This window comes from Falco rusticolus, chromosome 5, assembly GCF_015220075.1.
Source record: "Falco rusticolus isolate bFalRus1 chromosome 5, bFalRus1.pri, whole genome shotgun sequence".
In the NCBI taxonomy this organism is placed as follows: domain Eukaryota; kingdom Metazoa; phylum Chordata; class Aves; order Falconiformes; family Falconidae; genus Falco; species Falco rusticolus.
Window position 1 is genome coordinate 49,976,583 of NC_051191.1, and position 12,086 is coordinate 49,988,668.

At 35.3% G+C, this 12,086-nt stretch overlaps 1 protein-coding gene across 11 annotated transcripts in view; it reads left to right on the forward strand.

The window, feature by feature from the left end:
* CEP290 (centrosomal protein 290) overlaps window positions 1-12,086 on the forward strand; it is a 54,787-nt gene that overhangs the window by 23,875 nt on the left and 18,826 nt on the right. For all 11 annotated transcript variants that reach the window (XM_037388171.1, XM_037388179.1, XM_037388180.1 and 8 more), the window contains 10 exons: window positions 2,324-2,554; window positions 3,112-3,285; window positions 4,762-4,873; window positions 5,802-6,007; window positions 7,485-7,636; window positions 8,158-8,269; window positions 8,988-9,443; window positions 11,114-11,278; window positions 11,520-11,627; window positions 11,715-11,849. In XM_037388171.1, coding sequence (XP_037244068.1) covers window positions 2,324-2,554; window positions 3,112-3,285; window positions 4,762-4,873; window positions 5,802-6,007; window positions 7,485-7,636; window positions 8,158-8,269; window positions 8,988-9,443; window positions 11,114-11,278; window positions 11,520-11,627; window positions 11,715-11,849 — 1,851 coding nt within the window. The remainder of the gene's footprint in view (window positions 1-2,323; window positions 2,555-3,111; window positions 3,286-4,761; window positions 4,874-5,801; window positions 6,008-7,484; window positions 7,637-8,157; window positions 8,270-8,987; window positions 9,444-11,113; window positions 11,279-11,519; window positions 11,628-11,714; window positions 11,850-12,086) is intronic.

Here is a 12,086-nt window from a genome sequence, read left to right on the forward strand (position 1 = left end):
AAATGCCATGTCTACATGTCTTTTAAATATCTCTAGGGATGGTGACTCAACCATGTCTCTGGCCGGCCTGTTCCAATGCTTGACAACCCTTTCAGTGAAGAAATTTTTCCTAATCTCCAATCTAAACCTCCCCTGGCACAACTTGAGGCCATTTTCTCTTGTCTGGTCACTTGTTACTTGGGAGGAGACCAATACTCACCTCACTACATTCTTTGAGGTAGTTGTTGAGGGCGGCATGGTCTCCCCTAAACCTTCTTTTCTCCAGGCTAAACAATGCCAGTTCCTTCAGCTACTCGTGATGAGACTTGTGCTCTAGACCCTCCACCAGCTTAGTGGCCAGTCTTTGGACACGCTCCAGCACATCTATGTCTTTCTGGTAGTGAGGGACACAAAACCAAACGCAGTACTGGAGATGTGGCCTCACCAGTGTGCTCAGGCACAGGCAGGCAATCACTTCCCTGGTCCTGCTGGCCACACTGTGTCTGATACAAGCCGGGATGCTGTTGGCCTTCTTGGCCACCTGGGCACACTGCTGGCTCACGTTCACCCAGCTGTCAGCCAGCACCCCCAGGTCCTTGTCCATCAGTCAGCTTTCCAGCCAGTCTGCCCCAAGCCTGTAGCATTGTGTGGCGTTGGTGTGACCCAAATGCAGGACCCAGCACTTCTCCCTGGTAAACTGCATACAGTTGACCTCGCCCATCAGTCCAGCTCGTCCACATCCCTCTGCAGAGCCTTCCTGCCCTCAAGTAGATCAGCACTCCTGCCCAGCGTGGTGGCTTCTGCAGACTTACTGAGGATGCACTCAATCCCCTCATCCAGATCATTGATAAAGACGTAAAGCAGAACTGGCCTCAATACTGAACCCCGGGGAACACCACTTGTGACCGACTGTCAACTGGATTTAACTCCATTCACCACAACTCTTTGAGCTTGGCCATCCAGCCAGCTTTTTATTCAGTACCTCTGTCCAAGCCAGGAGCTGCCAGTTTCTCCAGGAGAAATCTGTGGGAAACTGTGTCAAAGGCTTAATTTATTTATTCTTATTTATTTATTTTTATTGTCTAGGTAGACAATATCCATAGGCTTTCACTCATCCACTAAGTGGATCACCCTGTCATAGAAGATCAGGTTAGTCAAGCAGGACCTGCTTTTCATAAACCCATGCTGACTGGGCCTGATCATCTGGTTGTCCTGTACATGCCAGGGCACTAGGTGTATGTAGCAGGATTAAGATATTTCTGGGATTTGTTTTTTAAATATATTTAAAATATGATAAGGGTTATATGATATTAGTGGTGCTATCAAAGTATTGTTGAGATCTGGTAAGAAATTACTGTTTACCAATAGCTTTTGTTTCCAGAAACATATCCTATCCAAAAATAAGAAATATGTACTGTTATTTAATATTATTTTTTGTTAGTATGTAATTTCAGTAAGAATTAAGTGAACAGTTTTAGATTAAACTTTTCTCTGAAATTAATTCACTGTGGATTTTCAATTAAAACGTGTTGCTTGCTCTTAAAACCTTAAGAAAAATAGACTTGTCGATCAGAAAAACCAAATCTTTGCTAGTTGCCACAGAAGCAGATCTTTTTCATGGCTTCAGGTCTCCAGGACTCTGGATATTTTGATAGCTACCTGCTCACTTTTCTTCATTATGTTCATGGGAACATGGGGATTTACAGCTCCAATTTCTACTCTCTTTCTCTTTGGCAGGCTGGTGTGTGCAACAGCGAAGTTAAAGCTCACATGCTTTCTGTGACCTGAGTTGCTGTATTTCCCTCCCCACCTCTCCCTACCCTGCCCCTTCTCAGTTTTACACATGCCATGCAGACATGTGTGTGCACACATATACACAATCACATGTTTCTGTAGGAGGGGTCCTATGGTTACTTCACAAATACTGTTTTGGTCCTCAAAGTAGGACATCATTAGTGTTTGTTAGGAACCAGAGGGATTCTGTTTGGTTTTGAAAATTGTTCCAATACATTTGTTTTGATTCTAGTAAAAGGGAGGAAGACTGGTGCCGGTGAATGCAAAGAATTATTTTTGTTCTAAATTTTGAAAACGTCAGTCAGCTGTATTTAGCTTCTATTCCTCAGAAACTAATGATTTTGAAGATTTAACTTTGTTCTTTTCTTATAATAGAATATTGTATTCTTATGCATATGTTGAGTGTGTGTGTATTTTTTATTACAAAAAAATATTTTGGACAGTTTAATGGAATTTTTACACCTAGATTAAAAAATGTACAAGAAAACTTGTCTGTGTAGTTGAATTTTACCTTATTTCTGTACAAGGTTCTTGTTAAATTATTTTACAGAATTTACTCGGTGCACTTCAGCTGGATCCTGATGAAACAAAAAAAGTACTTGCAGAAAATAGTAGGAAAATAACTGTTTTACGTGTTAATGAAAGGTCACTAACAAGGCAGTATACCACTTTACTTGAAATGGAACGTCATCTTAGGAAAGAAAATGAGAAATTAAAGGATGAAATAACACATATGGAGACTGCAGTTATAGGGAAGATTGGAAACTTGCAACGATTCAAGGTAAAGTTTATAGTAGTAATAGTACGCATTTTTATTTTTACAATTTGGCAGTGAGTATACTTTTCTTAAATGGAAGCAGTACTGGTTTCTTGAATGTATTATCCCAATGCTTGTTAAATGCTGTTATAAATTTTGTCAAAAACATTCTTTGTATTTAAATAAGCGTCATAATATGAAACCGGTCAGTTTTCCCCTTCTGAAGTTGCTTCAGCAAGTTTTTTCTTTGTTGACAATATTATATGAAACCAAATCTTACTTTTTGGCCGTGCAGGTTGCTAGGGCCTGTATTAACTCATCCTTATAAAATATTTTTTTGACAGCATCTTACGATTAAGCGGTAGCTATTTATAAAATTACCCAGAGAGTTGAAATACCAGAGAAATTGAAATTTTATTGCAAGCATTTTGTAAAGATGGACAGTAATTTACTAAAATAAACCAGTATCGCGTTCTAAAGCATTATATTAAGTGGTATTGGTTTTCCATGGAGTAATTTTAATCTTTCTACTTAAAGATGTAGCAGATCTTAGTAACCCATTGTGTTGATTATTTTCATAGGAAACGGCAAGCTTTAAGATTGCAGCTCTGCAAAAAGTGTTGGATAGTAGTGTGCCATTGTCTGAACTAGAACTGGCTAATAAACAGTATAATGCATTAACTGCTAAATACAGAGATGTGTTACAAAAAGATAACTTGCTCGTCCAACGGACAACAAACATGGAACACATGGAGGTAATGTTTGCATTATGTTTGAACCCTAAAGCAAAAAACCCCCTCATTATACATTCGTCTAGATTGGGGGTTGTTCTCACTTAATAGAACAGAAGTCCCAGCACTAGAACTGCTGTTTATAACAGTTTCCATAGTGGGTATGAGATGCTGGAGCCAGTCTTACTGATGCTATTTCAATGGGCATACCTAAAAGCATTTTGTTTAATTGTTTTGGTGGTTTGGGTTGTTAATTTTTTTCATTGGTTCCCACACAAAGTACTTTTAATTCTTTGATTTCCAAAACACGGCTGGCAGAAGGAATATTTACTATCATCTTCAGTTTTGGAGGTCATAAGGAAAGTAGAATGAGTGTAAACACTTTCAAAGCTTTCTCTCAGTGTAAGTGCTCTTACTAATTCCAGATTTACAAGAACTAGATATTCAGTTCCAAAAGGCAGTAAACCTTTGACATTGTACTTCCATAAAAAAGTAAATAGCCAAAGATAGTTCACAGTGTGTTTGCAAAACGTCATAGGGACTGCAAATATGTAACTATTCCTTTGAATACTTTATTCTCAAGTAGAAATTTTTGAATACTTTATTCTCAAGTAGAAATGAGTTTCTTTTCAAGAACTGTGAAGCTGGCTTCAAATATATGTTACTACCTCCCACTTCTCATTCATGTCAGAAATAACAGTCCAAGAAAGTAGTAGTTTAATGAGTAGTCAAAGTTTATGTCATGTTCTTATCTCTTGGGTTTCTGTGGTTGAGAAGGATTAAATACATGTGGTGGGTAAACTTACTAAGTATTAAATTTGTCTGCATGGAACAGGTAGGTGCATTTGTGTTAGCTGAAGAATGAATGATTCCTTCTCTGTTTGTGAAATGTGTGTATGAAAACTTGCATTGCCTATTTCAGCAATTTCATAGAGCTAGAGAATCATTTATCAATAGCAAACTAAAAGTGTGTTTACAAAACTAGAAATTGAAAATTAATATTAAGTATTCAATTTATTTTACTGATTAATGTGGAAATTTGTGTTTCTATTTGGAGGAGTGAAGGAAGATTTACAAAATGTTTAGGCATCATATTAGATGCCTGAAAGAACTAGAAGCAGCATGTATATTTATGTGCAAGATGAAGTATCCTGTACGGGATGAAATATCCTCCAAGAGTACTTCTTTCTTTCCTACTGTTAATAAAGTGTTTAATATGACAAACATAAACTTCTTCATCTAATTCTACACACTTTAGGAATGACAGTCAATGGTAATAAATAGTCACAGTAATACTAGCTGACAGTAAGATACAACATAGAGAGCAAAGACCTAGCATTTTTACACCTGGGTGAGAACTTTAATGCTCTTCTGTTACCATATATGTAGATTATGGATTGTGCATAGGTAAAATCTGTTAATTTAAAATATTTTATATATATTAAACATCTGCTACAGATAAATATTTTGCTGTTATGTTGCAACTTTTTTGTCATACAGCATGAGAATGAATCCTTGAAAGCACAGATAAATTTATTGAACAAGGAACTGGAGATCACAAAAGAGAAACTTCACACTGTAGAACAGGCTTGGGAACAGATGACTAAACTAGGCAAGTATGAAAGTTATATTGCAACATTAAAAATCAAATGGTATGTCCTGTGTAAAAGTAATATTTTAAAACATTTTAAAATTGATGTATCTTAAAACAGCAACAAAAAAGGTCAAAACTATTTTGTATTTTTCGTAAGTGATCTTAATTTTTTGAGGGGTTTTGGTTTGGAGTGGGGTGGTTTTTTGTTTGGTGTTTTTTGGTTGGGTTGGGGTTTTTTGAGTGTTTTTTTTGTTTGTTTCATTTTACTTATCTGCTTGACCAAAACAAAATTTGGTCATTCCCTCTGGAAACTGTGCCAACATTGACTTTTCTTGGGTTACTGGGTCAAGGGTTTAAAAGCTGGAACTTCTAAAGGAACATTACCTTATTATTATTATTTTTATTTATTTATTTATTTGTTTATTTTTAATAAGATACAGTATGTTCTAACTCGAGTGTCAGTCAGTCAAAGTACTACTTAGGTTGTCAGGAAAATTATTTTATTTCCTGGTTTCATGCTCTGTAACAAAAGTATTTTTTCTTGAAGTTGGGGTTTCGTGTACAGTTTACATTCCTGTTATTCAAGAAGAACACATCCACATCTGTTTCTTTTACAGATTTTAAATTAAATTTCCTGAAAATTTATTTACCATCTAAATTAAGGATAAAGTGAAAGACTACATTGAAAATAGTATCAGTCTCAATAATCATGGTTGCAGATATACCCATTCAGAACTGATGATAATATTTTATCAAAATCAGATACTTTTCAAACATGTAATAAGGCAAGATAACCATGCCTCCAGTTTAAAAAAGTAATACAGGTGTTTTGATAAATTTACCTGAACAGAGATAAAGCAAAATTTGTGTTCTCTTTCATGGTGCAAATAATTTTCGTAGTTGAATCAGGTTGTGTATTCCCTAATCCAAATATTTTTTAATGTAGAGGATGATAATGCCATGGACAAGGCCACAAAAGCAATAACCAACAATGAGATTTTGTCCATTTCTAAGAAAATAACAATGTTGGAAATGAAGGAACTAAATGAAAGACAGAGAGCAGAACATTTGCAACGAATGTATGAACATTTAAGGAATACCGTAAAGCAAATAGAAGAACGTAATTTTGAATTAGAAACAAAATTTGCTGAGGTAAGTCTGTTGAGATTTAACATAATTTGATACATCTTAAAAGCATATTTTTGAGCTTTTCAAAAAGTATTAATTATTTTGTATCACAACTGGCAAATAAGCTTATATACAAAATACTGTTCTTTAAGAGCTGCAATTTTGCATGCACAGGACATTTGTAAAAAATGTAATTTGTCAGTAGTTCATTTCAAACATTAGTTAATCTCTGTAAAATACACGATGAGCATCTTGACAAATAGTTTGCTGTTTTTTCAGCAGACTGCTAGAAAAAAGTCTGTTCTTGACCTGTTATGTCATGTATCTAATTCATATGATCCCTTTTATGGTAATTTTTCCTTAATTTACCAATGATTCAACAAATGTTAGACCTTTGCATCCCTTTTGCAAACAATTGTGTCATGACTGTTACTGGCTGGCTATTCATACATGCCAAACGTTATCTATAATGAAGGGATAGAAGTCACGTGCTATTGAAGCTGATTATGCTTAGTATTCCTGTCATATCAGTCTTAATCTTTTTAGATTTTTTGACCCCAGTATTCATATTTGTAGTTTTTTATATAAATTAATGATTTAATAGTAGGAGACTTTATTATAAATTGCAGCCCAAATCTATTTATAGGCAGTTGTACACATTTGTTGCCTTGCTAAGGTAATTAATGAAAGTTGTAAGTGATACCTGTTTAAGAACTAGTAACTAGAAGAAGTCTACTAGACATCTTCTAAACTTACAAATCTACTTCAACATGACTTAGTTTTCCAGATAGTACTGTCTCAAATACGTGAAGTGCAGATAACAACATACACCATGCTTTTTTTTTTTCTTTAGGAAGTCAGTTGTTTTATTAGGAGTGCTATCAGATTAATTTGCCACAACTGTATTTACTAAATTAATTCCTGAGTCTTCTCTGTGTTGCCTAATGTTTTCCAGATATCGATCTTTTTTTAATGCTCTTTGGTTTGAATTGAAACATTGGCTACGTGGTATTTAATAATCAACTTGAAAGATCAGGCTGCTTGAAATGGTATCACTTAAAGAACTATGCTGTCCTGAGTCTTGACGCTTATAACCTCTATTTGTGTTACCAATCCTGCGATACTATCCAGTATATAAATATATCAGTAAGACTGTTTATTTCCTGAAGAGTTTACAATCTTACTCTTTTTTTATTTTCTTGGTTTGAACAATTTATTGCAGTAATGGTTTTAAGAAAATTCACTTAAAAATCGCGTATAATTAAGAATTGTGTTATGTGCTGACCTTCGTATCTGTTCCTTTGTGTATGCAATGCTGCAAACAAAAAGATGTTTAAGCAGAGAGGAAAAAAAATGTTTTCTGAACACAGCTGAGTAGTGGTTTTTTAATGACTAGAAAAGAAAAGATACTTTTGGCGCTTCTTTTTATTTGCAGGGTTGGGAGCAGTTGTGTGCTTAGGATACCATTTTGTTTGTTTCTGGGTTTGCTTTTTTTTTTAAGCTCACCAAAATCAACCTTGAGGCACAGAAAGTGGAACAGGAATTAAGAGATGAACTGTCAAAGAGTGTAAGTAAGGCAGTAAGTGATGCAGATAGACGACAAATCATGGACCTAGAGAAGCGTGAGATGGAGCTCAAGACTGAAGTATCAAAGTAAGTAGTGAAGTAACAAATTTTGAATGCAGTATGTTCAGAAGCATGCAAAAATTTAGGCTATATAGGCTTATGTAATACACTAGTAATGTATCATGAAGTATTAATTCTGTGGGCATATTTGCAGGGATTTTTGATACTGAAAATTGGTGATTAGGCTTGGGGATGCAGAGATGGGAATTGAAAATGAAACTTTTTATGTCCTGAAGTGGCAGAAAAATAGAGGGCAAAGGTGTGCAGTTGAGGTAAAAACCATGGCATTGTTTTCCTGGAGTAGGTTACTGCTAACAAACTTGTGTATGATTTACAGGAAAATGTCCTGTGAAAAAGCTGAGAGGCAGTACAGAAGAATTTTTATATCAAGGACTCTGAAGAGTATGCTGTAAAGAACAAAGTCTTCAAATGTTTTGATATGGAGAAACATACTAAGCATCTTTTCTTAGCATCTTCTGTGTAGAAAAACTTAATAGCTTATTCAGTGGTTTCAAGTGACACAATACTGTTTTTGTTTTCTCCGCAAGGTTAAGAGAACTGTCTGACGTGGCAAAGATGCAAGTTGAAGCTCTGGAGGCACGCCAGCAATATAGAGATCAAGAAGTAGAATTTCTTAGAATGCAAATTTTAGACTATCAGGTAAAATTAAACCTTTATTAACACTGCAATTTGGATTTTTTTTTTTCCTTGAAGTGAAAGGAAATGAAGTAATTTTACAGTGAATTAGGAAACTGGAAAAGCATTTCAGAAGGTTCTTAACAAGCTGGTCTATGTAACATACATATTCTTTCAGGAGTTCTGTATTCCATTAATTATTCCCTTCTTAATTTTTTTCCATTTCTAGCTGTACAGCTATTACAGGTCCTGATACTTAGGTAATATTTATTCCTAAATGATTAATAGCTCACGGTCAATATTTAAATATATTATCAGGAAAGTTTGGTCGTTTTTTACAAGACAAGCAATAATTTGTAATCTTGAAGATTTTTGGTAGATTTAATATATTTCTTTGTTATTAGCTGAAATAATTTATTTGGATTTTTTTTCATGTTGTTGAGTAGTTTGAGACCCTAAATACAACACTTCTGTCGGGTTTTATGTTACCATATTTTCTAAGTTTAGGTGTACATTTCTTCATTTCTTGGTATTTTAGTAAGATACAATTTTTAAGATCCGTATCTGAAAAAGTGTAATTCTAAAATGTGGCTATAGAAATAATAGTGGAAAAATTAAAAGCTCTTAGAGGCTAATTGTTGCTCTTATCTATGGAATAAAATAAAATGTTCATATTTACATATACACTCCATTAACATATTCAAGATGAAAAATAAATTTGTTCTCTAAATTTTGTTCTTAGGCACAGTCAGATGAAAAAGTAGTTATTGCAAAACTGCATCAACAGATCATAGCCCTTCAAGGTAGCGAATCTGTTGCTTTAGGCAAATTGGAAACGCTTAAATTGAAACTACAGAAGGTGGAGATCCATAATCTACGTTTAGACCAGAAACTTGATGACAGAGAGCAAGCCTTATATTTTGCCCGACTGGAAGGAAGAAATCGAGCCAAACATCTGCAACAGACAGTTCAGTCTTTGCGGCGACAGTTTAGCGGTGCTCTGCCTTTAGCACAGCAAGAAAAATTCTCTAAAACAATGATTCAGCTACAGAACGACAAACTGAAGATTCTGGAAGAAGTTCAGCATGCCCAGCAGGAGCGTCGAAATGCAGAAAACAGAGCATTAGAGGTGGAGTTAAAACTGAAAAGTTTAGAAGAATTATTGCATGCATTGAAGGATACAAGAGGAGCTCAAAAGGTTTGCTGTTTCACAACTTTGAATAACTTTGTTCATCTGATACACATTTAAATTACATTTCAGTTCAGCCTGTTCCCTAAATGTCTGTTTTAATGTAGAACTTACTGATTTCAAAATACACTTTGTTTGAATATGATAGTGTCCTGGTTTCAGCTGGGATAGAGTTAATTTCTTCCTTAGTAGCTGGTGCAGTGCTGTGCTTTGGATTTAGTAGGAGAATAATGTTGATAACACGCTGACGTTTTAGCTGTTGCTAAGTAGTGCTAAGTCAAGGACTTTTCAAGTTTCACATGCTCTCCCAGGCTGCTTCCTACAAGAAGCTGTGAGGGAGCATAGCCAGGACAGCTGACCCAAACTAGCCAAAGGGATATTCCATACCATGGAATGTCATGCTGTGTACATATACTGGGGGGGAGTTGGCTGGGTGCTGCTGATTGCTGCCTGGGGACTGGATGGGCATCAGTCAGCCAGTGGTGAGCAACTGTATTGTGCATCACTTGGGGTTTTTTTTTCCCTTGGGTTTTACTCATCTCTCAAACTGTTCTCTTCATTACAATTATTGTTGTTATTGTCATTTATGTTGTTATTATTTCAATTATTGAGCTGTTCTTACTTCAGTCCACGGGGTTTAACTTTTTCTGATTCTCCTTCCCATACCACCAGGGGAGTGAGCAAACAGCTGCGTGGTACTTGGTTGCTGGCTGGGGTTAAACCACAACAGACAGCTGTCATTTTGTGGGTTTCTGTTTAAGAAAAGTAATACATCATTAGCTATTTGCACTGTAAATCAGCTTAGTCAGATTTTCTAATTTGCTTTTGTGCCCAATTAAGTGGCATAGGAAGAAGAGGTTAACTATGAATTCAGTTATATTAAATTGAAATAAATTATGAATTTATTATGAATGAAATTAAACTAAACAAAGAGAGTAGCATTCTGAAGCTCCATGAGCTTGCATTGAAATCTTCACTACAAATCCGTGTCTTTTTTAAGTAAATGCAGGGGCAATAATTTAGGTAGCATGGTCAGAAATGTTATTATACTCATGTAACTCTACTCAGTCATATTTTGCTATTGTAAACAATGTTCCCTTGAAATTTGAATATGGCTTTCTCACTTCTCTTCCAGATTACTGTTTATTATCTAATATGGTTATATCTGTCATAACTAAAGATGTCTGCCTGTAAGCAATGGTTGTAGCGCTCTGGGCATGTTTTTGTTTTAAACCAATTTTCAATTTTTTTTTAGAGCATTTTGTCATAAATATTTCTGTTATTCTTACTACATATGCATTTTTGAAGACATAAATTTTTAATGGTTTAGAAAATCTTAGGCTGTTTTAAAAATATGAACACTTCATGCATGCTTTTTTTGTTTGTCTGGACAGATATATAGGGTATAGCTTAGGTAGGGCACTTGAAAATGGTTTGCAGTGCACTTCAGTCAGTGTAGGGGGAGCCTCTCCAGTTGTCTGCTGCACTTCTCAGTCATTCCTCTTGCAGTTTCATACTCTCGCCATGCCTCCTCACTCAAGAGAACTGAAGAAGCTTAAAAAGGTGGAATGTCTTTCTTCCTGTTGGTTTGTTAAGTGCCACACTGCCTCAGAGTGTAGCTGCATGTAGGCGGCCTGTGGGCTTCATAAATTGTAATACTGTGTGTCACTCATTATTAGGTAATTGAAAGGCATATGAAGATGGAGGAACTCCGTCTGCAGGAACTTAAACTTAATCGAGAGTTAGTCAAACATAAGGAAGAGGTGAAGTATTTGCGTAATGTAATTTCTGAATATGAACATACAATCAGTAATCTAGAAGAAGAAATTGTACAGCAAAACAAGGTATGTACTTCTGTGTGCTATTAGAAAAACAGCCTATTCCTTATGTCATTAAGTGATTTTTAAAAAAGAATATTCTTCCTAGAAAATTTTTAATATAGGTGTTTGTATCTTGGTTACATAATTCTTTTTTATAGCACATTTGAGTATTTTACAGTTTGGTATCTCTTTTTTTTTTTCCTGTTTAAGTTGGTTATAAAATTCCCATTGCCTTCAATAAATCTTTATCAAACCTTTGTTACAGTTTCATGAAGAAAGGCAGATGGCTTGGGATCAGAGGGAAGTAGAACTGCAGCGCCAATTAGACCTGTATGACCATCAACAAAATGAAATACTTGGTACAGCTGTAAAGGTACATGCACTGCGTTAATTAAAAATAGACTCATAACCCTGTTTTTCAGAGCTGTCAGATTACATGAATACGAATCTTTCTGTGCAGTTAGAAGAGGCTACAGGGTCAGTTCCAGATCCTACTTTGCCACTACCACAACAACTTGAGTTGGCTTTGAGAAAGATTCAGGAGCATATTCGAACAATCCTGGAAACTAGGGCAACCTGCAAATCACTGGAAGAGGTAATTAAATGAATAAATTATCATATAAAGGGGCAAAATTTTAATTTTTAGCCCTTTAGTGTTTTTTCAATAGAATAAATGCCTTTTAATAAATGTCACTCAGATGTGTCTAAACCCTTAGAAGTATTTAACATGGAGAAAATGTAAATAATATAATCACAGCATGACTAAAATGAACTGGTTTTTTCCATTGGAACAAATTATTGGGGAAGATTTTTGAGTATTTTAGATTGTTCA